The 25,662-nt window shown below is 37.5% G+C and overlaps 1 protein-coding gene across 1 annotated transcript in view; it reads left to right on the forward strand.

Annotated features, from left to right (window-relative positions):
- CD109 (CD109 molecule) overlaps positions 1-25,662 on the forward strand; it is a 216,558-nt gene that overhangs the window by 85,579 nt on the left and 105,317 nt on the right. The window contains exons 7-15 of the mRNA XM_006896965.1: positions 3,095-3,179; positions 10,184-10,280; positions 10,548-10,689; positions 11,568-11,677; positions 11,951-12,175; positions 13,155-13,256; positions 13,341-13,403; positions 14,685-14,861; positions 20,381-20,533. Of these exons, the coding sequence (XP_006897027.1) occupies positions 3,095-3,179; positions 10,184-10,280; positions 10,548-10,689; positions 11,568-11,677; positions 11,951-12,175; positions 13,155-13,256; positions 13,341-13,403; positions 14,685-14,861; positions 20,381-20,533 (1,154 nt within the window). The remainder of the gene's footprint in view (positions 1-3,094; positions 3,180-10,183; positions 10,281-10,547; positions 10,690-11,567; positions 11,678-11,950; positions 12,176-13,154; positions 13,257-13,340; positions 13,404-14,684; positions 14,862-20,380; positions 20,534-25,662) is intronic.

Consider the following 25,662-nt stretch of genomic DNA (forward strand, 5'->3'; position numbering starts at 1 on the left):
TGAAGGGTATTGTTTTTCTTAGTTCTGGCTCTGTATCCTCTTTGTCACTGTAGAGAAATCCAACTGATTTTTGTATGTTGATCTTGTGTCCTGCTACTTTGCTGAATTGGTCAACTATGTCCAATAGTTTTCTTGCTAAGTCTTTAGGGTTTTCTAAGTATACTATCATATCATCTGCTTAGAGGGATAATTTTACCTCCTCCTTGCCAATTTGTATGCCTTTTATGTCTTTTTCTTGTCTTATTACTATTGCTAAGACTTCCAATACAATATTGAATAAGAGAGGAGATAATGGGCATCCTTGCCTAGTTCCTGTTCTTAAAGGGAATGCCTTTAACCTCTCTCCATTAAGAGCAATGTTGGCTCTCGGGGGGTCATAAATACTTTTCACTGTATTGAAGAAATTCTCCTCTAGTCCTATTTTGTTGAGTATTTTAATCAGGAATGGGTGTTGGATTTTGTCAAAGGCCTTTTCTGCATCAACTGATAGGATCATGTGGTTCTTGTTCTTTGCTTTTTAATATGATGAATTACATTAATTGTTTTTCTTATGTTGAACCATCCTTGCATACCTGTTATGAATCTTACTTGGTCATGATGGATTATGTTTTTGATGTATCGTTGGATTCTATTGGCCAATATTTTCTGATGACCTTTTTCACTTGATTTGTGCTACTTTTTGAGATTGCATCTCATTTAAGCAATTGAAATTGGGTAGTTGTCTACACTTTTATGACTGAGGCTCCACATACTTAATATAGCATTGTTGAATCTAAACCTCATGAGTGACCAGCAGCAAAGTTTTTCCTGCAAGGGTCAGATTATAAATATTTATGCTTTATGGGCCATATCTCTCTGTCACAACTACATAACTCTTTTGGCGCTGTAGCATAAAAATTGTTGTTAATGTTCAGTGCCATTGAGTTAAGTATGACTCATAGCAAATCTGTGAACAGCTATTCTGAACCTTGTCCTGTCCTGTTCTATCCTTATCATTTCTGACCCATGGCATTAAGTATTATAAAGAAATGTGCAAAAAGCTGGAGTTATAAAATAAAAAGGAAATAAATTGTTTGAGATTTCTCAAGCTAAAGGAACAAAAAAAGAAATTTAAGAGCTGCAATACTAACGGATGCTATGGACAAACTATTGAATGGTCCAGGAAACATTATAAGAAGATGGAGGGAATATACAGAGTCACTGTACCAAAAAGAATTGGTTGACACAGAACCATTTTAGAAAGTAACACATGATCAAGAACCAATAGTGATGACGGAAGAGGTTCAAGCTGCACTGAAGGCAGTAGCAAGAAATAAGGCTCCTGAAATTGATGTGATACCAAGTGACCTATTTCAACATGCAGGTGTAGCCCTGGATATGCTCATCAGTGTATGCTAGGAAATTTGGAGGACAGCTACCAGGCCAATTGACTGGAAGAGATCCATATTTGACCCATATTATTCCCACAAAAGGTGATTCAACAGAATGTGAAAAATCATAAAACAATATCACATGCAAATAAAATCTTGCTAAAGATTATCCCAAAGCAAAAGGGATATTAAGAGAACTGCCAGAAGTTCAATTGAATTTAAAAGAGGCCATGGCACCAGGGATTAATCTTAGCTGAGAGCAGAGAATACAAGAAGAAATTAAATCTGTGCTTTATGGACTGTAATGATACTCAGTTGTGTGAATCACAACAAATTGTGGGTATCATTAGAAGAATGTGAATCCTAGAACACTTAATTGTGTTCATGCAAAACCTATACCCAGACCAAGAGGCAGTTGTACAGACAGAGCAAGGGATCATTGCATGATTTAAAATCAAGAAAAGTATGTATTCTTTTTCCATACTTGTTCAGTCTGTATATTGAGCAACTAATTAAAGAAACTAGACTTTATGAAGAGGAATGTAGCATCAGGATCAGAGTAAGACTCGTCAACAACAAACATCATGCACATGACAGAACCTTGTTCACTGAAAGTGAAGAGAACTTGGAAACAATTGCAGCAGAAGGTCAAAGACTACAGCATTCAGTGTGGATTAAATTGCAACATGAAGAAGACAAAAATATTCACTGCTGGGCAGCATCATGATACATGGAGAAAAGAATGGGGAAAAGAATGAAACTCTCAATGATTTTGTCATGCTTGGATCCACAATTAACATCCTTGTCATTGACAGTCAAGAGACCAGAAGATGTGTTGCATTGGAAAGTCGGCTGTCAAGGACCTCTCCAAAGTTCTAAGGAGTGCACTAGATTCAAGCCATGGTCTTGTCAACACCTTGCTATGCTTCTGAAAGCTGGACATTGAATAAGGATGGCAGAGGGAGAATTGATGCTTTTGAGTTGTGGTGTTGGAGAAGAGCACTGGATATTACATAGACTACCAATAGAACAAACAAGTGTGTTTTGGTGAAAGTGCAGCCAGACTGCTCTTTGGAGGTGAGTTTAATGAAGGTTCATCTCATATGCTTTGGGCATGCTATTAGGAGGGGCCAGTCCTTGGAAAAATGCATCATGTTTGGAAATGGAGAGGGTCATTGAAAGAAAGGAGAACCTTCAGGGAAATGGATTGACACAGTCACAGTGGGTTCAATTATATCAGAGATGATGAGGATGGCACTGGGTAGTGCAAGGGTCAGGCTGTTTTCATAGGGTCACTATGAGTTGTACTTGACCGCACCTAACAACAACAACAACAACAATTACTTATCTGACCAAGCAGATGCTTATAATTTGGGACTGTAACAATGAACTTTTATCTATGGTTTAACATGTATTTCGGTCATTAAGAATATAAGTTCAACAATGGTAGCCTAGTACACTGCTGACCCAGAGATATGTGGTTTGAACCTACTACCTGCTCTGTGGGAGAAAGATGGACACTTTCCTCCAGTGCAATTAACTGCCTATGAAAGCCAGCTGGAGAGTCAGCTATGCATCAAGTTGATGATAATAACAAAAACATCATCAATAACAGTATCAATATTAAAATCTTTCATTTCAACACTTTTTCTACTATTTTGTTACGTTGAAGATAATAGTAAAATAAATTCTTTAAAAGATTTGCTCTTGTTTGTCTTTTCTAGTATTACCAAAATTTGAAGTTACTTTGCAGACACCATTATATTGTTCTTTGAATTCTAAGAGTTTAAATGGTACCATCCTGGCGAAGTAAGTATTATTTTTCTTTTATATGGATAGAAATTATAGTGATATGATAAAGAAATTGTTATATACTCTTAAAAATAAATACAATGTTTTGCTTATAGAAATGTCCTAGAAGGCAATAAAGAAATGTCTATAATAAATAACTAAACATGGAACACATCTTTCTTTGGATTTTCTCTCTGCGTACAAACTAATTCAAGTCCTATAAGACTTTCCTATGGACTAGATTAAGACCTTTCAAAGACTATTCTACATTGTAGGTGTGCCAATTTAAAAATAGTTGCATCTTTTTTTTTTTAAACTTACTGACATAAGAGTTGAGGTCACTTAAATCATATATATGTATACTTATGTAGACAAAAAAATATATATAATACATACATACTCTGGTGGCCTAGTAGGTGAGGAGTCGTACTGCATACCCAAAGGCATGCAGTCTGAATCCACCAGCTGTTGCTCCACTAAAAAATAATAGACAGTCTCTTTCTGTAAAATTTACAACCTTTGAAAAGCCACTGGGGCTTTAACTATGAGTAGATTCCCACTTGACAGCACGTAACCACTACCACCACCACCACTACCACAATATCAACACACACACTCATATCAGGTCACTGTGAGTGGCAGGTGACTCAACAGCACATAACAATGAGAGAGAGCGGCCAGCTAATGAGTGAGCTCTGGTGGCCTAGTGGTAAGAAACTGTACTTTAATCCCAAAGCATGTGGTTCATACCCATGGGTCAGATCCACCACCCACCAGAAGAAAAGGATGGGCGATCTTCTCTCATGTAATTAACCTGCTTCTCTCTGAAAACCTGTTGGAGGGTCAACAGTGAGTCAATTCTGACTTCATGGTGCACAACAACATCTCTGTATTAACTTTCTATTATCAGTAATAGAGGTTGAAAACATGGGGAATGGATTCACTAGTCATATTGCAGTTATTAGATGACATACTTTGGGCATGTTGCCAGGAAGGACCAGTCCTTGGAGAAGGACATTATGCTTGGAAGGGTGGAGGGACAGTGCAAGAGAAGAAGATCCAGAATGAGTTGATTGGCTCAGTGACTGGATTAATGGGAGTAGGTGTGTCAGAGACAATGAAATTGGCTGAAGAGAGCAGAGTTTAGACCTGTTGTAAACAGGATCACTATGAGTAGCAGGTGACTTGATGGCACCTAACAACAACAGCAATAGACTGCTTATAAAAAGGGACAACATCTTAGGCCAAATTGCTTATTTACTACTGCATCTTAGTGCCTGGTATGGCTCCAGCTGTGAGATAAACATCCAAAAAATACTTCGTGAAGAAAGAGTGGATAAAATATAGTGTAAGTTTTATGCTGTGGAGCACAGCAAAGTCTTCAAGTCCAATTTTAAAAAAAATGTCTATAGTGAACCAAATTAATTTTATGAGAAATAGTTCTTGTTTCATTGTTAAATTAGGGTTGAAATAAAGTTATTACTTGAATGTGTCCTGAGAAGAGTGCTCAGTGTCTGAGTGGATAAGGAGTTGCACCTGCAAACTGAAAGTAGCCAATTGAAATTCCCCAGTTGCTTCATAGGAGAAAGATGGGCAGTCTCTGGGGTAACTTACAGCCTCTGAAAACCTGCTGGAGGCTTGGCTATGAGTAGATGCCAACCAGTTGGCAATGAAATTACCCCTTGGATGGTTTTAAATTACAGAGACCATTTTGTAAACATTTATTTTAAAATAGTCTGTTATCGCCATCTATCTGAGTGGATGATAATCAATTTAAGTTACCCACTTTCTAGTAGCTATCTGTCATATTCAGGCTATAATGTGCACAGAATTACAGAACATTTCCTAGAGAGGAAGTTTAGCAGGCTGTTTTTTATTTTGAAATTTTTATCTAAAATGAATATAAATATGCATTTGTATATTTCCACACTAATGAAAAGATATAATAGTGAGACTGATTACATGGCCACAGTAGACTCTGGAGTATTGTGAATAAAATAGTATAGTATATTTAATTCTTAGAGACAATGGCATTTTCAAAACAGTATATAATCTAAAGTTTATGAAAATATTTTTTATTTGATAGAATATGCCATTTATACCCTAGAAATGACATAGAGGGGAAAAGGTAAAGAGAAACAAGAATTGCACTAATATTGTTATGTGGTGTCAAGTCACCTGCAACTCATAGCAACCCTATGTTCAACGGCTCTGAGCCCTGCTCTACCCTCAGCCCACCTTACTATCACTGACAAACTATCCCCATTACCCTGTCATTGTACTGATAGGATAATTTTTTTTTTCTCTGAAAAGGTTACTGTAGGTTTTTTCTATTTTAAAAATTTGAGTGGAAGTTTACAAATTACATTTGATACCATTCAGTCATTCATATACATTTTAATAACTAATTACAATTGATTAATATAATGAATTACAAGGTCTCACCAAACCCTTGTTGCATATTGCCTTTCCATTCACCTGTTATCTATTTGTTTTTACTCCCTTCTCCCTCCTTTCTTATACCTTTACCCTCTAATATTGTTTGTATCTGTATGTAAACCTCTCTTTAGCATTTTAAATTAGTGCCATGTAACCATAATTAGTGATCTTATACCAAAATCAAGAAAGAAAGAAATACATCAAGGATGCATCCTGTCTCCATACCTTTTAAATCTATATGTGGAACAGATCATTCTGGAGGCTGGACTTTATGAGGAGGAATGTGGCATCAGGATTGGCAAAAGATTCATCACCAGTCTGCATTATGCAGAGGACATGACCTTGCTTGCTGAACAAAACTGAGGAGGAACTGAAGCATTTGCTGTAAAAGGTCAAGGACTTCAGTCTTTAATATGGATTGAAGCGCAACATCAAGAGAACAAAGGTTCTCACCTCAGGGCCAATTAGCAGCACCATGGTAAATGGAAAAGAGATTGAGGTTGTTAACAATATTAACATTGCTGGGTTCCACAGTCAACACTCTTGGAACCAGCAGTCAGGAAATTGCATTAGGTAATTGCATTAGACAAATCTGCTGTCAGGGATCTTTCTAGAGTGTTAAAGAACAATGATGTCAGTCTAGAGGCTAAGATGCACTTGATCCAGACCATGATCTTTGCAATTACTTGCTGTGCATCAGAGAGCTGGACAATGACTAAAGATGATAGGAGAAAAATAGATGCCTTTACGTTGTGGCGCGAGAGAATTGTATTGAACATACTACTACTAGAACAAACAGGTGGGTACTGGAAAGTGAAACCAAGGTGATCCTTCCAGTTAAGGATTTTGAAACTCTGTCTTACATACTCTGGGCATGTTGCCAAGAGGGACCAGTCATTGCAGAACATTGTGCTCAGAATGATGGAGGGACAGTACAGGAGAGAAAGATCCCAGGTGAGATAGACTGATACAGTAACTGGGGTTATGGGGGTAAGTGTTTTGGAGATGGTGAGACTGGCTCAAAATAGGGCAGGATTCAGAGCTATTGTGCATAGGGTTGCTGTGAGTCATAGGCAACTTGATGGCATATAACAAAAACATAGCAGTCTGTTTAAGAGAAAGTGTAATCATGGTGCTCCTTCAGGGTAAAGATGATGAAACTTTATCTAATAGCATGTTGTCAGGAGGGACCACACCTGGGAAAAAGATATGATCTCAGGAAAGGTGGACGGTCAGAAAAAAGAGAGGCACACCCTTAATAGATGGACACAGTGACTATCACAATTGGCTCAAATATCTCAGAGATGATGAGAATGGCTCAGGATTGAGCAAATTCAGATCTGTGGTTCACAGAACTGCTGTGAGCCACTGCAGATTCGATGATACCTAACAACAACAACAACAACAACATCATTCCATAATTGTCCTTTTGTTACTGACTGTATCACTATACATAATTTCTTCAAGGTTCATTCATTTTGTGCATTATTTCACAAATTCCCGATCACTTTTTAATGATGGATTGTCTGAACATACAGCATTTTCTTTAGCTAGTCTTCCATTGACGGACATGGGTTGTTTCCAACTCTGTGTTATTGTAAATAATGCAGCAATAAACATGGATGTGAGCTGCTCAGTTCATGTTGCAGCTTTTATAAGTAATTTTTAAATCTTTTTCTTTTAAATAAGCCTTTTGTACTATGAATGTTTTCAGAAAACAAATAAGTAGTATTTTCAAGGCATATATTTTATTTGCTTTAAAAATGTTGTCAAACTACTCTTTTCTAAATAATTAGTTTGTCCCAAGTGCTTCTAGATTTTACTTCAAATAGCTTTCAGTATCCATGCTTCACAATTATTATAACCAGTTTGGCTATGTGGAATGCCAAATTTGCTTCACATTTAAATAAAAATTGAAGATACTCATGTCTGAGAATACTTGAAAGTATGTCTGAGTTTTAGAGCTCTCAGAAGTATCATGTGATGTAATCCTATTTTAAAATATAATCTAGCTATGCTTTGTTTTAGCCTGGAAGCAGGAGCAGCGTCTACTTCCGAAATGGCTTGCCTCCAGAAACTCTATGTACGAACAGTGCTCAGGGCGTTCATTCATAGGGTCACTATGAGTCGTCTATGACTCGACCACAACAACAACATGCTTTGTTTTATCTTTAACAAGACGTAGGTTACATCACATTTTGAGGAATCCTTTTAAAGGGTGAATTTTAAGCTGAGGTTGCTAACTAGTTTCCACGACTTTTCCTTTATTTACATTGTTTTCTTTTGAAAGCCTGATATATTTAACTGCAGACTTACTTTCCTTTTCTTAATTTGCAGTATTCTATATTGTGTCATTAAACAAGAGGCTTCCAGTCCCCAGTTGGTTTTTAATGAAATCTAGCTGATTGTTAACGAAATTGGAAACAGCCCATCAGTTTACACTTCATTGTTAACAAAATAAAAAATTCCCCAGTTTACACCCCCCCCCAAAAAAACCACTTACCCTCCAGAATCCAATTGCTTCATTCAGGAAACTACTACTGGACTAATAGGCAGCATTATGATGGATGGAGAGGAAATTGAAACTGTCAGCAGCTTCATCGTGCTTGGATTCACAGTTAATACCTTTGGAGCCAGCAATCAGGAAACAAGGAGACACATTGTACTGGGAAAACCTGCAGTTAGGGACCTCTCCAAATTATTGAGCAGTAAAGATGTCAGTTTGAGGATTAAGATGCATCTGGTTCAGGCCATAGTCTTTTCAATTACTTGCTATGCATCTGAGAGCTGGACAATGAATAAGGATGACAGAAAAAAAGAATTGATACCTTTGAAATGCGGTGTTGGAGAAGAGCACTGAACATCCATGGCTGACCAAGAGAACAAACAGATTTTCTTGGACAGGATGCAGCCATTCTTGGAGGCAAGAATCATGAGGCTTTGCCTCACATACTTTGTGCATGTTGCTAGTAGGGGGTATTCCTTGGAGAAGGACATGATGCTGGGAAAGGTGGAGGGTCAGCAAAGGAGAGGAAAACCCTCAACCAGGTGGGTTGATTGCTGCAATGGACTCTGTGTGTCAGGAAGTGTAAGGATGGTACAGGATAGAACAGGGTTCAGATCTTTTGTTCATAGGGTCTCTATGAATTGTACTTGACTCAATGACACCTAACAACAATAACAACAACAATAACAACAACAATAACAACAACATTTTGTGTCATTACCTTTTGAGTGGAATTAATTCAATGAGAGGATGTTCTATGTTTAATAAATGTATTTGGAAAACAGGGTTTACTGTTAGGATTTATGAAGTGCAAACCAAAATAGACTTACTCATTTGGCTTAGCATTTCACAATAAGATGGGAGAAACCCAGGAAATTAGTTTATATAAATAGGTCTTCTGGCAGTAAAACAGTTACAAAAATTACTTCTCCTTCATAATTAGGACTTCACATAAGTGGAGATAAAATTAATACATAGAATACAAAGCAACAGAGAATGAGATTTGGTTCAAGAAGAGGATTTTGATCCTGGGGGAAGGGGGGGAAATCTTATTTAAAATTTTCCTGCTTGAATCACTTGAGTATATTGAACTAATTTTTGACAGTCGTGATCGCTTTCAGTGCCTCTGACTCTATGGTCTTAATAAATTCCTTAGGCTAGTGCTGGAACATACTGTAATAGATCATGGTGATTGAAATTTCAGATAAAATTTAAGTCTTCAAAAGCTGTAATATCTCCTGGGCACATAGATAATGGATCAGTTCAGACTACTAGGAGTAAAAGATCTTTATAGTTTCTTGAAAAGCTTTGGACAGGAAGCTGTCACATCTTAATATGATCAGATTATTTTTTTGGTGGGTAATTCAACTGGTGAAAGGCTGGCTGGGAAGTGTGCATTAAAAAGTGTTTTGTGATGTAGTTAAAAGCCTTCACATTTTAAAGTTTTAATTTCAACAATCACCATTTATTAAGGATATTCTTGGCTGTGTTTATTCTAGAAAACGTATAGGAGGGTGTGCTTCTTAATGCAATTCTTTTATGTTGGATTGCTAGTATTTACAGCTGAAAGTAATATTTCATTGAAATATTTTGATAATATCGGGTTGAAAATGCACAGAAATTTTGCTTCCTTTTCTTTTTCTTTTTTTTTTATGAGAAAAATTTGTATTTAAAGTTAGCCAGGTGGAGTCAGTTTAGATGATTCCAATTTAGTTGGTAACATCCAAAGAGCAAGTTGAACCTAGGCCTTTTTCTATCCATCAGGCCTAATTAAGGTGTTGACCTTGGCCACATCAATGTCATAGAGCTTCTTTACAGCTTTTAAAATCTGGTGCTTGTTGGCCTTGACATCCAAAATGAACACAAGTGTGCTGTTATCTTCTATCTTCTTCATGGCTGACTCAGTGGTCAGGGGAAACTTGATAGTGGTCAAGCTTGTTTCTTCTGGGGGCGCTCTTCTAGGGATATTTGCTGCCTTTAGCATCTGAGGCTGCTGGAAGGTGGATGATGTGTGGATTTTTTTTTTTGGTGGCTGTTTGGCACCATCTTCGTAAAAAGACTATTTCTTATTTTTCAGGTATACATATGGGAAGCCAGTTAAAGGAGATGTAACACTAACATTCTTACCTTTATCCTTTACGGGGATGAAGAAAAATATTACGAAGCACTTTAAGGTATTTTAGAAATGATATTTATAGTTTATAAAAGAAAAAACCCTAGAGGGATATTTTTAAAGATTTTTATACTGAATTCAATAAAAAACAATGACTGCATGTAAGAAAATCAAGAATTTTTCAGCTTTGGACAAATGGTAATTCACCTATTTATAGCAATTGAAAAGGAATAAAACCCCATTGTATTGCTGTGACTTAGATAGAATTTTATTTCTACAATTTGAATGGTTTAAGTGAGAGATAAAATCAAACTTTTTAATGAAACAGATAAAGGGATCTGCAAACTTCTCTTTTAATGCTGAAGAAATGAAAAATGTTGTGGATATTTCAGAAGGGCATCATGGATACATGGATCATCTTTCCCTTGGGCCAGTAGAAATTTTAGCCACTGTGACAGAATCACTGACAGGTTGGTAGACTTTGAGGTGAAGGTAATGTTATTTCTGTGATATTGGCTCCGTGGCCTGTCTTCACTAATGCTTTGTATTGGAGTCATCTTTGCCTTTCAAAGATGTTAGCATAATGCTAAAATTGTCATGACACTTAGTTGTACCTGCAGGATACTTTCTTTTTCTTTTTTAGTGTGTGTGTGTGTGTGTGTGTGTACAGTTTAATTTGGTCCAACTGGCATAAGAGGAGATTGCCTTTCCTTCTCCAATGGAGCAGCTGGTAGAGCAGAATACTTTCTTAATGAATGAGAACTTTACTATCTATGAAGTTTATCAACTACATTTTTTAGCTCTTTGTAATCCCCCCTTTCTTTTTCAGCCTGAAAACTACATTTTTCACGTAGCTAGTTTTTGTTGTTGTTGTTGTTGTTTTTAAATCACTTAACATGTCCTGAAACCTCACCTCTTTTTAGAGAATTTTCTCTCTAATACAAAAATAAAGATTAATTTCTTAGACTTTTTTAAGCAGCTTCTACCAAAAGGCTGTTCTTTCAGAACCCTTAATCTGCTGATACACTTATCTTTCAGGGGGGAATGGCACTGATGGTGTTTAGAAGAGATGTGGAAATAAAGATTATATAGCCTGCTCTGGTGGCCTACTGTCAAGAAGAACCTACACTGCAATCCCAAAGGCAGGTGGTTTGAGGCCACCAGCTGCTCTGTGGGAGCAGAATGGGTAATCTCCTCCCATGCGGTTAACTGCCTCTGAAAAACACACCAAAGGGTCAGCAATGGGCCCCATTCTACAGTAAACAACAAGGCCCCTCACATGGATAGAATGTTGAATAAAAGCCATTGGTGAACTTTTGCTTTCTAAACGTTTCCATTTCCAAAACAGGTATCTCTAGAAATGCAAGCTCCAATGTGTTTTTCAAGCAACATGATTATATCATTGAATTTTTTGATTATGCTGCTATCTTGAAGCCTTCTCTCAACTTCACAGCCACTGTAAGTTGGTCTGAAGCAAAAGTTTAACATAATGAAATAGAATAAAACATTGAACTGTCAATGCTTTTTCTAATATTTAAGCAAAAAAAGGTAGATTGACTGCTTTTTCTTTTGAGACCAAGTGTTCTTTGTTTAATTTTTGTAAAAATTAGTTTCTAACAACAAAATATTTTAGAGAGTTGAGTCTCATGGGAATAGTGGTGGTGGGGGGGACTAGATTAAAATTGAATTTAAAGCCATTGTTTCTCTTCACAATTGCGTTTTGACACACAGGTGAAGGTAAGCCGTTTTGATGGAAATCATTTGACTCCTAAAGAACGAAGCAATAACATAGTCATAACAGTGACACAGAGGAACTGTACCAACTACCGGAGCAGGTGGAATAGTAGGAACCAGGAAATGGGAACTACCCAGATTATGAATTTTACTGTACCCCAAGATGGAATCTTTAATATTGAATTCCCAATCCTGGGGGATTCCAAAGAACTGAAATTAAAGGTACTATCTATTTATCTTCATTAATTACTACAAAAATATCATTTCAATTGTAATCTTGTGGTGGGACCCACAGAATCTTAGTGGAGGTCAAAGTGCATAGAAAGTGGACATATGTTTCTGGTGTTTTTTTTTTTAAAACTGCTCAGCATGTTAACAAGAATTTGACAGTGGCTGAGTGTTCAACTGAAAAGAAAGTGAGTGCTTTCTTCTAAGTTGATTTTGAAGAACACAGAAGCTTCCTAGACCTCAAATCAAAGCTGATCTGTCATTTCAGATTTCATATTGGCAAACACCAAAATAAAAGAAAGATCTACATATATATATGCATTTTTACATCTTTACCAAATTCTTGTTTCCAGAATGGCTGTCCATAGCTTTTCTGGCTACCTTTCATAGATTATTTTATCTTTGCCAAAGTCAGTATTTTGACTGAACAAAGGAATTATGAAGGTATGATCATTGTGGGTCAAGTGGGATGGCATACTTTCTTGCTTGTAATTGAATTCTGTATTGTGGAGAGAAGGAAAGGGGATAAAAAAGAAAGGATTCCTTCCTCTTTTCATTCTCTCATCTCACAGTGTGTTCTCATAATACCACTTTGTGTCTGAATGAAGACAAGGCGATGCTTTTTTTAAATATTTTATTTATTTATTTTATGTGTGTACCGTCAAATTGGATCTGACTGGTACAGGAGGTGATTGTTCTTCCCTGTTCAGCAGAGCATCTGGTGGATTTGAACCGCACACCTCTGGGATTGCAGTACAGTTTCCTGCCACTAGGCCACCAGAGCTCGCCTGCTTTTTTAAAAATAGGTTATGTTGTTTAAGCTCCCAAGTCTGAAAGCTGTTAGTTTCTTTATAATAGTGTAAGCTTAAAAATGATGAAGAACTAATATTTGGTGAATGTGCTTTTTGGTTTGTTTTTTTTTTTCTCAAGATGCCACTGAAAGTGAGAATAACTGCTTTTCCCTCTGTTGTAGGCCTATTTTCTTGATAGTGTAAGTAGCATCGAAGTTCATGATATGTTTAAGTCACCTAGTAAGACATACATCCAGTTGAAAACAAGACATGAAAATATAAAGGTAATGTTTTCAGTTCTCTTGTTAATTGCAATACCAGGACTCTGGCCATTGGTACGGGTATATTAACTAAGTTGTTTTCTCTAGGTTGGATCCCCCTTTGAGTTGGTGGTTAGTGGCAACAAGCAATTGAAGGAGCTAAGCTACATGGTAATCTCTCTCTCTCTTTTTATTTTTATGGCTTTTTTCAGTTTATTGCATGAAGGGGTTACACTAGTCCAAGTTAAAAGAGGACCCCAAATGGTTACATTATTGAAGCTGTGAGGTTTTAAACTTGTGACAAGGCTCAGAAGGGAAATTTCCTTCTCATTGCAAGGAAATCCTCACTTAAGCTTCAGTGAGCCACAGGCACTTAAAACCCATGAACCTTCAGCTGGTCGTCCTCAGCCAGTCCCATCTCCACAAGGAACTGGCATGTGTTCTTGTGCTGGTCACCCTGTAGCTGAATTACTTCTCCGTATTCTGGATGCTCAATTACAGTACCATTGCAGGCAAACTTCTTCTTAAACACCTTCCCTAGTTTCTCTTTATCGTAATCATCAGCAATCCCTTGGACAGTTGCGAGGGTCTTCCTGCCATTTCTCAGTTGAATTCTTAGATACAATCCTCAGTCCCAGCAGGAAGCAGGTCATTACTCTTACTTGCATCAGCAAAGGGGTCGAAAGAGTGGAGGTTATGGATAGTGGATATATGATACCATTCTTTTTCCTCAGTGGAAACAGCCTATGGAAGGTGGTGGTGGGAGAAGGGGGGGAGGGAGGGAGAGAGCATTGGGAAGCGAGGGGCTCAGGCTTCTGTGTCCTGGGCAGCAGCTCAGTGACTTGGGTGGTAATCTCTTACAGAATCTAAATTTATAATTTATTCTGCAACTATTTAAAATGGTGTTTATCTTATGCCTAGACACATTAGTAGGTTTTAAACATTAGCATCTCCCTTTTGCAGTTGGTCTTATTTAAATGACAATAAAAATATATTTTTTCTTTTCCATTTTCACCTAGCGTAGCCATTCTAGCTTATAGTAAACAATGAAATCTTGCATTGTATTTAAAAATTTAAGTTATGAATAAGCCACATTTGTAATTTAAAAATTATAAAATATGAACTCAAAGAAACAAAAATATCCCTGTAAATGCCTTATAATTTTGTTAACCCTGATTTTCCTGTGGTGCCTGATGTTCCTTACAACTAAACATAGATTCTTGTGGATGAAGCTTCTGGTGTCCCATTCAGTGTTACTTTAATCTCAGCATTTTTTATTTCCTGCCCTGGGCATGTTGCATCTGTCAGGGAGATTTTTCTCCATTCAGAATGATTTTGAAGCTGACTTAGGTAAAAAATACATGTATATGTTAAAAATTATGATAAATATATCTGTAGTTGAGATTCTCACCGGTGTATCAGCAGATGAAATGTATCCGTTCTCCTTTTCAGGTGGTGGCCAAAGGGCAGCTGGTGGCCACAGGCAAACAAAATTCAGCTACTTTCTCTTTAACACCTGAAAATTCTTGGGCTCCAAAAGCCTGTATCATTGTGTATTATGTTGAAGATGACGGGGAAATTATAAATGATATAATAAAAATTCCTATTCAGCTTGTTTTTAAGAACAAGGTAAGATTTAAGATAATAAATGACAAAAACATCATATATAGTGAAATCTTAAAATAGAATATTGATTTTTAAAAGTCTCTTTCAAATATAATTTATTAGAAATTTTTGGAAAATTTATTTCTAGAACTGTGATGAAATGTCTTCATATTTCATTTTTTAAATGTATTTTCCTGTTTGGAGTTCTTGGTCCCTCTGGGTCCTATTTATAAGATATGGTTCATGGCTTTAAGACTTTAATGCAAATCCATTCAGAATTTAACTCGAAGCTATGTCAGGATTTCTCAAATGGTGGATTCCGTATTGGAATACCAATAACAATGTTTTTTTGTTGTTGTTATGTGCCGTCGAGTCGTTTTCGACTCATAGCGACCCTATGCACAACAGCCCTAAACCCTGCTCTATCCTGCGCCAACCGCACTGCCTCTGACACACCCATCCTGATTACCCCAGTCACCGAATCAATCCCTCTTATAGAGGGTCTTCCCCTCCTGCGTTGTCCCTCCACCCTCCCAAGCATGATGTCCCTCTCCAAGGACCCGTCCCTCCTGGCAACATGTCCAAAGTATGTCAGACGAAGCCCCAGAATCCTTGCCTCCAAGGAGTAGCTTGGTTTAATCCTCTCCAAGATGAATCTGTTTGTTTTCCTGGCAGTCCATGGTACATTCAGTACTCTTCTCCAGCACTACAGCTCAAAAGCATCCACTCTCCTTCTGTCCTCCCTAGTCATTGTCCAACTCTCTGATGCATAACAAGCGATTGCAAATACCATGGCCTGTATCAGGCGCACCTTAGTGTCCAGAGAGATACTGTTTTTCCTGAGTACTTTTGAGAGGTCCCTAGCAGCAGACTTTCCCATCGCGATACGCTTTCTGATTTCCTGACTGCTGGTGCCAAGAGTGTTGACTGTGGAGCCAAGTAAACGGAAGCTGTGAACAATCTCAATCTCTTCGCCATCCATCCTGATGCTCCCAATTGGTCCAGTGGTGAGAATCTTTGTCTTCTTGACATTGAACCTCAGTCCATACTGAAGGCTGCAGTCCCTGACCCTTGGCAGCAAGTGCATGAGGTCCTCCTCAGTTTCAGCAAGCAGGGTTGTGTCATCTGCATAACGCAGATTGTTAATAGATCTTCCACCAAACTTGATGCCACAATTCTCCTCATAGAGCCCAGCTTCTCGGATAATCTACTCTGCATACATGTTGAAAAGGTATGGAGACAGGATGCATCCCTGGCGTACACCCTTCACAATTTTGAACGATGCAGTGTTACCCTGCTCTGTTCTGACTACTGCCTCTTGATCCAAGTACAGGTTTCGCATTAGCACAATTAAATGTTCTGTGATTCCCATTCCTCTCAGAGTCAGCCACAGTTTGTTATGATCCACACAGTCAAATGCTTTTGCATAATCAATGAAACACAGACAGACATTCTTCTGGTATTCTCTGCTTTCAGCCAAGATCCATCTAACATCAGCAACAATATCCCTAGTACCACGATAAGGCCCCAGGAATAGATGATATACCAATTGAAGTATTTCAGATAACAGATGTTGCCCTGGATGTGCTCATCAAGTTGTGCCAAGAAATCTGGAGAACAACCACTTGGCCAACTGACTGGAAGAGATCTATATTTGTTCCCATTCCAAAGAAAGATGACCCAACTGAGTGTGGAAACTACAGAACAGTGTCATTGATTTCACATGCAAGCAAGATTCTACTGAAGATTATCCAAAAACGATTGGAACAGCACATCAGCAGAGAACTGCCGGGATAACAATGTAGACTTTTTTTGACAAATCTTTTTATGATGATGTTTATGAAAAAATGGCAGAAGACTAGGAAGCAATGAGACCATTTGAGAGAAAGTCTTATAGCAGAGCAAGGCTTTGGTGTACCCATTTTATCACTCAGAAAGTAACTGAGAACAAATTTCCCATGAGCTTGACTACTTTGTATGTGAGGACCTGGGGAGCCTGGCCTCCAAATGTATCAGTGATTTTTATAGCCTGGTGCTTCCAGTTTATCTATGAGGCCCCTTTAGAGTCCTACACTACAAAGAAACATGATTGCAGGATGCCACATTGATGAGATAATTTCATGCATGTTAAAATGACTCATGCCAGAAATGCAAAGCTCCTGTTGTTCAGCAAAATCTCACTCGTAGGACCTTATAGGATGAGTGAAACTGCGCTATAGGACTCCCAATACTGCAGTTTTTTTTAAAAAAATTGTCTCTTGCAATTAGTTTTTTAAATTTTATTTTACACTGGTTTTCCTATAAAGTTTGTATACATTACCTCTTCCACCAGATTCACCCCTTCCCAACCCCCCGATCAAACAGTGCAACCCCATGATTATCCTTTCCCCATCTCCCATCCTGCTCCCTTCTCTTAGATCCTCACACTCTCTACTAGTTATCTATATCTACAATAATGGTCTTACACAGTGTTTGCCCTCATGAGACTGAGTTGTTCACTTAGCATAATACTCTCCAGTCCCTCCGAAGTTCGGTAGTAATTTACAAAATCATTGCTCCTGAGTGCTGCGTATATTCCATAATTTCTCAATCCATTCAATTGTGTTTGGGCTTCTGGGCTGTTTCCATATTCTTGTGATGGTGAATAAGGTTGCTATGAACATTAGTGTATAAGTCTCTGTGCTTCAGTTCGCATTCTTTTAGGGTGTATTTCAAGCAGTGGAATAGCTGGGTCATGTGGAATTTCTATGTTCAGCTTTCTGAGGAAACACTAAACTGCCTTTTAAAATGGTTGTACCGTTTTACAATCTCACCAACAGTAAGAGTTCTATCTCACCACGTCCTCTCTAATATTTATTACTTGCTGTCTTGTTAAACTTTGCCACTGTTACTGGAGTGAGATGATATCTCATTGTGGTTTTGATTTACACTCTCTTACTACCAGTGTTTTGGAGCATTTCTTAATGTGTCTCTTGGCCATCAGAATATTTTGTTCTGTGAAAATTCTTTCTATGTCTTTTGTCCATTTTGTAATCGTGTGATCAGTCTTTTTTTTTGTGGAGGCCCTGTATGGTTATGTAAACTTTTGCTATAATCCCTTTTTTGGAAATGGTATTACCAAATGATTTTTCCTAATAGTAGGTTTTTCTTTTCACCCTGTTGGGAAAAGTTTTTGATGTGCACAGGGCTTCTTTAAAGGTCCCATTCATCAATTTTATCCTCTCCAGATTGAGCATTTCTGGCTGTATATGGCAATCTCGTTATAACATAAACTAGGCCGTCTAAGCTTGATTCCAGTTTGTCTCTGATGAGCTTTATGGTTTTGGGCTTTACTTCCAAATCTCTGAAGCACCTTGTGTTGATTTCTGTGTATGGTGTGAGATGTGGATCCTGTTTCAGCTTTCTGCAGGTAGCAAGGACTGAAAATCTTAATCTTAACCAAAGACACATAATATGAACCCATTAGCTGTTTCATGGGAGAATGATAGGCATTCTCCTTCTTTGTGAATTACTGCCCCTAAAACCTCATTGGAGGATCAGTAATGAGTCAGTTCCAACTCCATGGTACATAACAACAAGAAGAAAAAAATCTTAAAAGAAGCAGACTCCCATAGAAAAGCTGAGGGATTCATGGACCTTTTGATTGACAGCACAGTGCTTTAATCGCTGTTCCACCAATGAAAAGCCCAAATCCTCTTGTTGATTCAGATTTATAGAACCTTACAGGGCAGAGTAGAACCTGCTCAACGGGGTTTCTTTTTCTCCCTGGAGCAGCTGATAGATTTGTACTTCTGACCTTTGGATTAGAGGCTAAGCCTCCAGGGTTCCCTGAACCCCTGGAAACAAAAGTTTTCAGCGCAGACTGCTCTCTTTTTGGACACATTTAAGCAAACTAATTAATATTTTCAAGAAGTGGTTAACAGAGTTGCTATTTACTGATTCAAACTCCTGTTGACTTTATGTATACATTTCTTTCCAAACATTTCTACTTTTCCCCCCTCACATTTGAGAAATAGCACTTATTATCCTTGTCTTCTTTTGAGAACTTGTAAAACTTTTATTGTCAAAATATGCAAACTTCTATTTTTCATCTTATAAGAAGAATTTTTTAGAACAATGCTCTATTTTGTTATAGGAACCCTGGCAGCATAGGCTGTAATATGTCAGGATGCTGCCCAAAAGATTGCCAGTTCAAATCCACCTATCCCTCTGGGAGAGGCAGACGGAGAGTCTCCTCTTGCGAAGACTTACAGCCTCTGAACTCCAAAGGAGGGTTTGGCGGTGGATTTAGTTTTTAGTATATTTTATTACTATAAGAACAGTTTTTGGAATCCAGTGATTTCTATATTAATCATTTGGCAAGGGTGACTTTCAAAGTAGCAGTCAGACTTAACCATGAAGTCGTCACATACCTGTAAAAGTGATAGTAGCATGTAAAGCTGATTTTAGTGTAAAAGGTCATTGACTTTTAAGAAGCAGAGTACACACATAGTATAGTCCTTAGTTTTAAAAGGAAAAAAATGGTTTTGGTGTTGCTTGCATAGATACATGTTTCTCTAATATTTATGTGATAATGGTTATCACATTTACTCATAAACAGCCCTATGTATTTGGAAATATAATATGACTAAGCAAGAGGAATGATGGTTATAGAGTAAATGATGAGATAAGGAAGGGGTAGAAAGGTGTAGGTTTGGGAATCATTCACATAAAAGTGATATTTGAAGTCCTGGGGGGCTCTAAGTGCAAAGTATAGAGTGAGAATTGCACGGTCTGAGGCTGAATCTTCTGATTTGCCCCTTCCCTGCTTTCTTTAAGGGTGTACATGGAGAAAACTAATCTGTAGAGAGTGGCTTGAGAGGTAGTACAATCACTGGTTCAGTGGAATGATGAGATAAAAGGAAATTTTCTAGTAGGAAGGCCAGGTATAACCAAGCTGTGGAGTTGAGTGCTGACGAGATGAATGACTGAGAAGTCCACTTTGGAGCATTCAGGCCACTACAGAGCATTGGGCTTAGTCACAGTTTCATCTTATTATGATTATCCTTTTCTTCAGAAATCCCTCTCTTCTTTCTGCTCTGCCCTGGTAGTTCTGAGCCCCCAAAGAGGTCTAGTTAGTATTCACTTTGAAGTCCAAGTTGATGACACATGGGCATCTGCTGTTTTTTTTCCTCTTTACTGTTTCTTCTGGGTACTGGCTTTCTACATGTGTGCTAGACACTGATGTTCTTGGTCAGTCAGCACTGACTGGGAAATTGGGGCAAAGGGTAGAGAAAAGGAAGAAGAAAAGTGGAAAAGGGAAGGATAATAGAGACTTTTATCTCTCAGAAGTTCCACGATTTACAAATACCGTTGGAGTAAAATGTTCTTAATTTATTTCTCCCAAGAAGGTTTATGTTTAGTTTTAGAATTATCATGAAACCAAGACACATATAGAAAAATCTTTGCTAAATTTTGAGTCATTGGCTACTATTGGTAAGATATGTAAGTAATGCTTTCATAAAAATAAATGTCGTAAACCTGGTTTTCTCCTTTTTTTCCAGATAAAGCTATTTTGGAGTAAAGCTGATGCTGTACCATCTGAGAAAGTTTCCCTTAGGATTTCGGTGACACAGCCTGATTCCATAGTTGGAATTGTAGCTGTTGACAGAAGTGTGAATCTGATGAATACATCAAATGATATTACAATGGAAAATGTAAGTTGAGAACATTTTTTTATCATCAATACATTTTAAATTTTATAATGTTAATTACCATTGATTAATGTAATAATCAACCTCTAGGTTAGTAAATTTTAAAGTAACAAAATACACCTTGTAGGAGAGAGAAAAAAAATTTATTGTGTTATTTTAAGCATCTAAAGCAGGGGGTTTTCAGAGGCAGTAAATCATACAGGAGAATATGGTCCGTCCTTCTCCAGTGGAGCAGCTGGTGGATTTGAACTATGTGCTTTTGGGATTCCAGCGCACCTTCTTACCACTAGCCACCAGAGGGGAATGAAGTTATTCATGTTACGCTACTATAGATAATTAACAAGCCAGGAAGCACATGAGCATGTAATATTACATAAATAAGCTCACTTTTATTAGTCATTTTATATTTTAGTCCGTAATATATTCTTGTGTTCCACTGTAATTTTTAACCTAGAGTGTATCAACAATGGTCATTGATCAGTATACAAGGAAAAGATATTTATGTACTTAGGCTGATTTGTGATTATCTTATAAAACTTATTGACAAAAATTGTACATTTTTCTTTAGTCTCTATTTTTTCTAGGTTTTCTTTTTTTAAGAGAACCACATTAAAACTTATTTGTCATTTGTTTCTCTGACCTTTACTAAATTATTTTTATTTTTAAAACCTGTAAACTCATTATAGGTTAATGCTGACTGGTAACGAGCTTATTGGATAGAATAGAACGGCTCCTATAAGATTTCCAAGAATGTGATCTTTATAGAAGGGAGCTCTTGTGGTTAGTGGTAAAGAATTGTGCTGCCAACACTGAAGTATGCAGTTTGAATCCACTAGCTGCTCCATGGGGGAAAATGGGCAATCTCCTCTCATGAAATGTACTGACTCTGAAAACCTTCTGGAGGATCATCTGTGATTGAGTTCCAATCGATGGTACTCCACAGTAATCTTTACAAAAGCTGACTGCCACATCTTTCTCTGGCAAAGCAGCTTGTGAGTTTGAACATTTCAGTTAGTAACTAAGTGGTTTAATCATTCATATAACTCTGTGAGTAGCTTTGTATATTATCATTACTTTTGTTCCTCCTTATAATTTGTGAGATATGAAGGACAGACTTGTCATCAGTTTAAAGGTTGAAGGTGTGAGATGCAGAAATGTTGTTTGCTAGCACAGAACTGTTATAATAATGTAACTGGAATTACAAAAGAAATCTGATTCATAGCGTGAACTGTACCTGTGGGTTGTCCTTATTTGCCTTTAGCTGCAGAAACCATTGTGGTTAATTGTGGCAAATAAGTTATACAGTAAAGGCTCCAAGTTTAGTGCTCTGTGCTCTGAATTATGACTTATTATGTAGGACTCCAGCTTTCTCTGTACCTTATTAGTTCTTTTGTCTCTACTGTGAAAAAGGATTACCAAGACTGTCACGGATGTCATTCTCCTGAAAGTAAGGAGAATGAGGATCTAGTGTCTGACTTGATTTGATAGGCTCTGAACATTCTTGGGATATTTATCTTGTGTGTGTGTGTGTGTGTGTGTGTGTGTGTGTGTGTGTGTGTATGCGTGGTTGAATGCTTTATGTATTTTTTGCAGTAAAAATTAACTTTTTTAAATTGAATTTTTTGTGAAAGTATATAGAGACTTTGGATTTCCATTCATTCATTGTTGCACATTTTCCTCCCTCCCCACCCCTCCCCCCAGTTCATTTTTCTTTTTGAAAAACAAAACAAAACAACTTTCATTATTATACAACACTCACCCCCTCCACGTCCACTACCCATGAAGCTCTCATTCTGGACTCTTGTCATGTAAATAATACCTAATCATATATTCCTTTTAAACAGTTCTCTCCCTCATTTGTTTCAGTGCAGTGTACATTATTTAAACCCTCTTTTCTTAGATTCCCCTTAACCCTGGTGTCAGTTGTGTTTTATAACAGTGGCATTATGCAATGTTTGTCCCTTTGTGACTGACATATTTAACTCAGCATAATGTCCTCCAGGGTCACCCATTTTGTATACTATTTCATGAGTTCCTTGTTTTTCAATGCAGCATAGTATTCCATTGTGTGAATATACCACAGCTTCTCTATCCATTTGTTTGTTAATGGGCACTGGGATTGTTTCCAATTCTTTGCTATTGTGAATAAAGCTGCAATGAATATGGGTGTGCATATATCAGCTTGGGTGAAGTTTTGGTTTCTTTAGGGTAAATTCCCAGTAGTGGAATTACTGGGTCAAATGGTATTCCTATTACCAACTTTTTGAGAAAATGCCACACTGCCTTCCATAGTGGTTTCACCACTTCTACCAACAGTGAACAAGGGTTCCAATTTCTCCACAATCTTAACAACATTTGTTGTTTTCTGGTCTGTCAAACTTTGCTGATCTTACTGGAGTGAGATACTGTTTTGAACATTTCTTCATGTTTTTGTTCATCATCTGAATGTCTTTTTTGGTGAAGTGTCTGTTCATATTCTGTGCCCATTTTTCAATTGGGTTGTTTATCTTGTTGTGGTGCTCAAGTATTCTGTAAATTCTAGATATAAGCCCCTTATCAGACATATCATTGCCAAATATTTTTTTCCCACTCTGTGGCTTCCTTTTTTACCCTGTTAGAGAAGTTTTTTTGGATGTACATAGGGATTTTTATTCTTAGAAGGTCCCATTCATCTATTTTATCTTTTCTTGTTTGTAGGTTTTTCAGGATGCTTGGAAGACTGTTAATGCTGTGGATTAGGGCTTCTAAAGTTCTTCCAAGCTTTTCTCTAATGACATTTATAGTCCTTGGTTTTAGTCTTAGGTCCTTGATCCACTTTGAGTTGGGTTTTGTGTACCAAGTGAGGTGTGGATCTTGCTTGAGTTTTCTTCAGATAGATTTCCAATTGTGCCAACAGTGTTTGTTAAAAAGTCATTTCCCCACTTAACTCATTTCATCTCCTTATCAAAAATCAGTTGTCCATAAGTAGATAGGCTAATTTCTGGGTTCTCAGTTCTATTGATCTATGTGTCTGTCCTTGTACCAGTACTACGCTGTCCTGACTACCATGGCAGTGTAGTAGGATTTGATATTAGGGAGTGAGATGTGTTTACCTTGTTTCTTTTTTTAAAGGGTACGCTATTTATTCAGGGCCTCTTGCCTTTGCAAATGAAATTGGAGATTGTCATTTCCATCTCTTTGAAGAATGGAATTGGTATTTGTATTGGGGTTGCATTGAACATGTAAATTGTCTTTTGTAGTATTGTCATTTTCACAATATTGAGTCTTCCTATCCATGAGCGAGGTATACTCTTCCATATCTCCAGGTCTCTTTTTGTTTCTTGTAGTAATGTTTTGTAATTTTCTTTGAATAGATCCTTTGTGCTTCTGGTTAGATTTATTCCCAAGTATTTAATATTGTGATTAGTTATTGTGGTGGGTATTGTTTTTCTTAGCTCCAGTGAGAATTGACTTTTATTATTCAAAATGGGTGACCCTGGAGGACATTATGCTGAGTGAAATATCTCAGTCACAAAGGGACAAATACTGCATGGTGCCACTGCTGTGGAATGGGTCTGACATCAGGGTTGGGGTATGACAGAAAAACTGGATAAATTATGTATATTGTATTGAAACAGATGAGGGAAAGAACAAATTAGAGGTGATATATGATTGAGTATTATGGTTAGCACAGGAATCCAGAATTAAGGTTGCATAGAGAAGTGTACTCGGGGTGAGCGGTGGGGGGAAAGGGATGGGGGAATTGTATGGAATTCTAATGAAGGAATTTTTCTTTTTCTTTTCAGAGAGGGGAGTGAACTTGTGGGGAGGGGTGGGCAGGGAGAAAAGTGCGGCAATGAATGAATGGAAATCCAAAACCTCTGTAAACGTCTATTAAAATTAATAAAAAAAGTTTTAGTTATTATCAGTAGCCAGTTATTGTTGAATACTGTTAAATTGGAACTGACACGTGGCTGACCCTCCAGTGTTTTCAGAGGCAGCTGATTGCACAGGAAGAGATTGCCCATCTCTTTTCCACAGAGCAGCTGCTGGATTCGAACAGCATGGCTTTGGGTTGGCGGTGTAACTCCTTATCACTAAGCCACTAGCACTCTTATTGTTAATATATAGAGGAATTAATTTTTTGTACATTGATGGGGCAACCCTGCTGAGCTGTTTTACTGGTTTGTTAGTTCTTAGATGAACACTCAGGTCATCTGCAAATAATGCCATTGTTGTTTTTATATAACATTGAGTTGGAACCTTAAATTGCGTTTTTAGAGGCAAGAAATTGCATAGAAGGAAATTGCTTGACCTTATTTTGCAGAGCAGCTGGTGGATTTTAAGAGTGAGCCCTTGTGTGAATATACCACAGCTTCTCTATCTGTTTGTTGATAGGCACTTGGGTTGTTTCCAACTCTTTGCTATTGTGAACAAAGCAGCAATAAACATAGGTGTGCATATATCCGCTTGGGTGGCAGTTCTGGTTTCTTTAGGATATTTCCCAGTAGTGGAATTGCTGGGTCAAATGGTATTTCTATTTGCAACTATTTGAGAAAGCGCCCTAAAGCCTTCCACGGTGGTTGCACCATTTTACACTCCCACCAGCAATGAATAAACGTTCCAGTCTCTCCACAACCTTGCCAACATTTGTTGCTTGCTGCTCTGTTAAATTTTGCTATTCTTAAAGCAAACTGAGGGTTAGGGGAGCAGGGAGGAAAATGTGCAACAATGAATGGAAATTAAAGTTCTTTATAAACTTTTATTAAAATCTAAAAAAGAAAAAAGAGTGAGTCGTTGGGTTGGCAGTGCTACTCCTTAGCACTAAGCCACCAGAGTAGCCTATACTGTATAACAGGGTTCCTGAGTTTGTTCCCATTTTTTTTCCCTTATGGTCTTCATAGTTTTAGTTTAACCCCTACACATTTAATTCTCTTCCTTTTTTCCATTTCAGCTCTTTCATCCAAATTCCTTTTTTTTCCTTATAGGGTATGTATAATCTATACTGAAGATTTTCAATTGAGTATAAAAACTCAACTAATGAAATTCTGACTCTAGTTCCTCGCACATTTCATTGTAGTATTTTGCTTTGTCATTCCGAGCAGCCTTTTGGAATCTTCTGTTCAGCTCTTTAGTATCTTGAATTCTTCCTT

The sequence above is a fragment of the Elephantulus edwardii genome, unplaced genomic scaffold (assembly GCF_000299155.1).
Source record: "Elephantulus edwardii isolate Elephantulus edwardi_28Jun2011 unplaced genomic scaffold, EleEdw1.0 scaffold00194, whole genome shotgun sequence".
NCBI classification, from domain to species: Eukaryota; Metazoa; Chordata; class Mammalia; order Macroscelidea; family Macroscelididae; genus Elephantulus; species Elephantulus edwardii.